General features: G+C 49.7%; 1 protein-coding gene across 3 annotated transcripts in view; it reads right to left on the reverse strand.

The window, feature by feature from the left end:
* Window positions 1–4,920, reverse strand: part of OGFOD3 (2-oxoglutarate and iron dependent oxygenase domain containing 3) — a 44,719-nt gene extending 39,799 nt beyond the window's left edge. For all 3 annotated transcript variants that reach the window (XM_055722511.1, XM_055722523.1, XM_055722520.1), the window contains exons 1-2: window positions 4,784–4,920; window positions 4,228–4,445 (exon numbers count right to left, since the gene is read on the reverse strand). In XM_055722511.1, coding sequence (XP_055578486.1) covers window positions 4,228–4,445; window positions 4,784–4,875 — 310 coding nt within the window. In that variant the 5' untranslated portion in view covers window positions 4,876–4,920. The remainder of the gene's footprint in view (window positions 1–4,227; window positions 4,446–4,783) is intronic.
* Between the last annotated feature and the right edge of the window lie 187 nt (window positions 4,921–5,107).

Raw genomic sequence — 5,107 nt, forward strand, 5'->3', positions numbered from 1 at the left:
AGTGGCAGATTAAAATCAATTATTTGCTCTTGAATGCCAGGCTGAAGAGCATCTCAGAAGCCAGTTGACAGGGATGAGATATCTCTGACTCCAGGCTAGCAAATACTCACCCAAAGAGTGAGACAGATGGCTGAGGAAGTTACAGCTTCCAGCACCCAATTTTAAACTCAAATGCATGTAAAAAGAAACAGCCAAAGAGGAACCAGTCTGGGTTCCCAGGACTTAAAAAACCTTTCTGATTTCAGAAGACATTTGTGCTCTATTTCCAGCTGCAAACAACAGCACAGACCTTTTACAGTTTTGGAAAGGCTGGTGACGGAGAGTCCAGATTTGGCAAAACTACAGGGTTACCTAGGACAACTGTTACATGTCTAGGGCCTCTGACAAAGAGCTGGCTAAGGCAGTACTGGGAGCAGGAGGTGTTCTGAAGGCAACAGCAGAAGCTCTTCCAAACTGAGAAGAAAAACAAGAAAAAGGTAGCCCAGCATAAAGTCAGTCAGGTACCGTCAATAAGGCACAAACACTGGATGAACACTAAGGAAAAAAACAGAATAGTCTGTTTGAGAACAATTTTAGCATTATGAAATGTGTCATCTTTGTCTGAGAGACCATGGTACACGGAAGCACTGAAGTGTTAAAAGCATACTTGGAGAATCTGCACAAGAGAAATTCAGTTTAGTATTACAAAGTACCCAGTAGCTTCTACAAATTTGTGCAGAGCAGTCACAAAATCACTCACGTATCTAATAAGGCACTCTGCTTTGGATCTTTAGAGTTGTATTTTATTTTTTTTCCCCAAAGTAAGGGAGAAGCATACCCAAACATGCAAAACCACAAGTATTCCCTATGGTCCCTGCTCCTGTTCAGTACACAGAAAACAGACTGTTAACACAGGGGTCCAAATGTCTAAACTGCAGCTCTGTCTTCTACCTAAAGTGGTACTTGGCCAAGAACCATATGCTGTCAAGACGAGGACAATTCACGTGAGAAGCAAGCCCCATCACAGCGCTCCTTTAATGCAATCCATCTCAAAGCAGGACTAGAGGAAACAAAGATTTATTGGATGACGTCTCCATAACTGCACCAGCAGTCCAGGTGCTAGACCTTTTCCTCCGCTGCTCACAGACTTCTTTCCTCATCCACTGATCTAGTCTCTGGAAAAGCATCTCAAAGCTGTCTCCTGGGCAGTGATGGCGGATGCTTTGCACACTGTCACAGTAAGTCAACACACCTAAGAGACTAGCCAGGAGTTCCATCAGACGCACTAGAAGCCACAGTAGCTTTAAGTAGTTAACCATGTCTCAAGACAGCAGAAATAGCCAAGACCTGGCCACAGGGTTCAGAACACAGATGAGACCGTGCTCACAGAACACCCTATCTCCTGCAAATATAATAAGTTAGATGCTTGGCCTCTGGAAAAGAATAATAATTTTATTTCTGTATGAAGCATGTTTACTGGCAGGTAGTGCTACGGAAATAAACCCACTGCTTTGTCACACCAGCTACTGTATCACTTGAAGCAAACCAGAAGCTCAGTTGCACCAGTTCGGTTTGAAGCAGGGCCATGTGCATAAATAAAAAGCTCATCTCAGCTGCAGAAACTTTACGGCAGAGTATCAGGCACCAAGAGATGATAGGAATGTGCCTCCTTCTGACACAGAGCCAGCAGCTGCGGATGTCAAGCCAGAGAACGGAAAGCTATTGAGTGACAGAAAGCTATTTCCAAAGTGACTAAAGCTTCAGAGCTGAATCTAGTTTGGCAGAAAACCATAACCTGCATTTACTGCCTCACTGAGCTCTCAGCAGCAGGCGGTGGAGCAAGGAGCTCAGCTCTGCCGGGCCAGCAAGGCTCAGCAGCTCACCGCCACCCTCTCGTGGGCTCCGAACAGGAGACAAGAGTTAAGTGGCGGAGTTCATTACCACAGCACGGCTTCAATTAACCACTTCACAAAAGAAATGTTCGCACGTCCCCAACACCACTGATCTTTCTGAAAGCACAGTACAGGGGAACACGTGTAAGAACATCTGCTAAAACCCAAAATTAATCACATAAGAAGCAGCAGCAAGCAAACATCTAATTATAAAGCCGGAATACAACCACACAAGTGTGCTCCACCTTGTTCCTCCTGGGCTGATGCCAACCGCGTCAATCATTCCCATACAAAGCCAGGAGAGGTCACGCTTCACCCCGCAGTCAGCATTTGCACAGCTTGCTCCCCATGACACCACAAGAATAGAGAACCCATTCATTCCTTTTCCTGGGCAGAGATATCCTTGAAGTTCTTGCTTTCCTTATGATGAAAGGATAACTGATGCAGTTGCCAAGACCACAAGTCCTCAGCTCAGAAAATTCCTCTTGCAAACCAGGGAAGCGACAAATAAGGTTTTGTTGGTTTGGGGGGTTTCTTTTGATAAGCAAAAGCCATAGTAGCAGAACGCAGACAGTTTTAGCCTTAGTGCAGTCATAACTGCCAAATCTGTGGCAACACCGGCTGCAGTTTTCTCTGGCCTTGGCACTACGCTAATCAAGCCAAAAGCAATTTCTCCCTATAGTAACTATGAAAAGTTAAAACTGAACATGTGTTTTCACAAGCTCAGCCAGAAAAGGCCCCCTCCTGAGGAAGTGTTCTTGCTGGTAGCTTCCTGATAGTTTTCTTGGCCACAATAAAATTTGGGCTGAACCCTTCAAAAAAGATGCTACTGTAGCCTTTGCTCAGTGCTGCTATCTGACCACATAGAAACTTCTGCTTTGTTACAAGCCTTCTGACCAACAGCACTGGCCACCTGAAGAGGACAGGGGATACCGCCACATCTCTGGGGCACCACATCCAGGCTGCGGTTTGATGAACACTTTCTACAAGAATTGCCACTGGAAGAAAGTTAGAAATCGTAGAATCATAGAACAGCCCAGGCTGGAAGGGACCTCAAAAGATCACCTGGTCCAGTCTTTTGTGGTAAAGGGAGCCAAGATGAGAATATCTAGCACCGTGTCCAATCACATCATGAAAACCTCCAGTCATAGGGAGTCTGCTGCTGGAGGCTGTTCCAATGATTGAATGTTCCCTCTGTAAAAAAAAAATATCTTTTTTATATCAAGACAAAACCTTGCCCGCTGCAACTTGTACCCATTGCCCCTTGTCTTCTCCACGTGGCTCCCTGTGGAAGGGGACCTTCCATTCTCTTTGCAGCTGCCCTTTAAATACCGGGATACTGTGACATGGTCCCCCCTGAGCCTTCTCTTCTCCGGGGAAAAGAGACCCACCTCCTCTAGTCTTCCCTCATAGGGCAGGTTCTCCAGCCCGTTGATCGTCTGTTCTTCCTCAGGTCCAAGCAGCTTCTTCCTGTCTCCACACTGCCTCCAGCTTTGCATCAGCAAGTGTTTTGTCAGCCACATAATCAACCAGGTAAGACAACTGATTTGGTGAAAAGCTAACTCAAAAAGAGTATTTTTTTTTAGATGAAATAGCTCATCGGTCAACGCACAGCTAGACATACAGGTAGGCTAACAAAAAGCAAGAGTAGAGCTACGTTCTGGCAGCAGTAACAGCTCAAAATATACCTCAAGATACACTTTGCAAAACTGAAAGAGATCAGCATAGTTCATCCATGAAAACTGTGTTAGACTCTCACTGCTCTTCATGAAGATGATAATCTTTCACTTCTCTCAAAGATCCAACATCAACATTCCAAAGAAATAAATACCAGGGGAAACACATACCAATTTGACTGAAAAGAGGCTCAGAAAGATGTAAGACAAAGTGCTTTGCAGGCAGCATCAAAAGCTGCCGACACACATACACCCCTCAAAAGAAGCGTAGCTGAAGCTGGCATTTGTGCCATTACCACATGCTAGCGGCACAGACAATATCCTAAGTCAGTCCCGTTCCATGCCCTGTATGGTATTCACTAGCAGAAAACTCACCCGCAAGCCTATCACTGGAATCGCAGAGTATGGAAAGACACTAGAAACAGATTCAGCAAAAGGTTTATTCCATGCAGCCTAAGCAAAGCAGTTTCAGAGGAGAACTATATAGGAATGACAGAAGAACCTCTGGAAGCCACAGCTTCTGGGCTGGCCCAAGACTAAACAATACACAGGATAACCAGGCATTTGCTGGAAACACAGGAGCGCTGCAGCACATGTGGTTTAACAAACTTAGACAGCAGTCAGCCTGTTACGGTCCTCGAGACCACCTCATCCCACTTCAGCCAATCCTACCCAAATACCTTCAAATCTTTTGTGGCTGTCGTAGTCCTCCGAGCAGGGGATCTCGATGAACTTGCCCTGCAGGTTCTCGCTGTGAGGAGCCAGCACCTCCGTGACCCCATCCTCGGCGCTCAGGCAGTTCCAGCTCAGCAGGCCACCGAGGGCAGCCGAGCAGAGGAGGCACGCTGCCTTCAGCCACCGCCACCGCGGCTCCGGCTGGCCCCGGCTCTTCTTAGCACTATGGAGGGAGCACAGGGACAGTCCCACGGAGCGAACCGCGCTCGCCAGCCGGCCAGGAGCCGAAACCGGGCAGGCCGGTGAAGGGGCAGTGCCCCGGCTGGCCCCTTGCTTTGAGCACACACAACACATTTACAGACACAGGCAGCGCTTTTCCCTCCCTCACGCCTGCAGGTTACAGGCCGCCCCCACCCCCGCCCAGCAGCTCCCACAGGGGCCGCAGCCCGCTCCCCTCGGCCGCCGGGCCTGAGCACCGCCATCCCCGGAGACAGGGCCGCCTCTACCGGCGGAAGGGGCCAGCCGCTACCCACGGCCGCTAGCCCCGGGCCCGGCCGGTACCTGCCGTGGCGGCGGCCCCCGCGGTCCTGCGCCGCCGCCGTCCCGCTGCCGCTCTCGGGGCCGCGCGGGGCTGACCGCCGCTGCGGAGCCATGGCGCCTGCCGCCGCTGAGCGATGCGCTCGGCGCGCCTCTCCCGCCTGCCAGGGGAAAGCAATCGGCCGCCGAGCAGAAACGCGGCAGACAAGCAGACAGGAGAAATCCATTACAGAGGGAGAGAGAGAGAGGGGGAGAGGGAGGGGGGTCCTCACCGAGGGAGGGAGGCGGCGGCCGAGCAGCACCGAAAGGCTGGAACCAGGGTGGAGGGACATGGCTAAGCGCTTTAAG

This window comes from Falco cherrug, chromosome 1 (assembly GCF_023634085.1).
Source record: "Falco cherrug isolate bFalChe1 chromosome 1, bFalChe1.pri, whole genome shotgun sequence".
Classification (NCBI taxonomy): Eukaryota; Metazoa; Chordata; class Aves; order Falconiformes; family Falconidae; genus Falco; species Falco cherrug.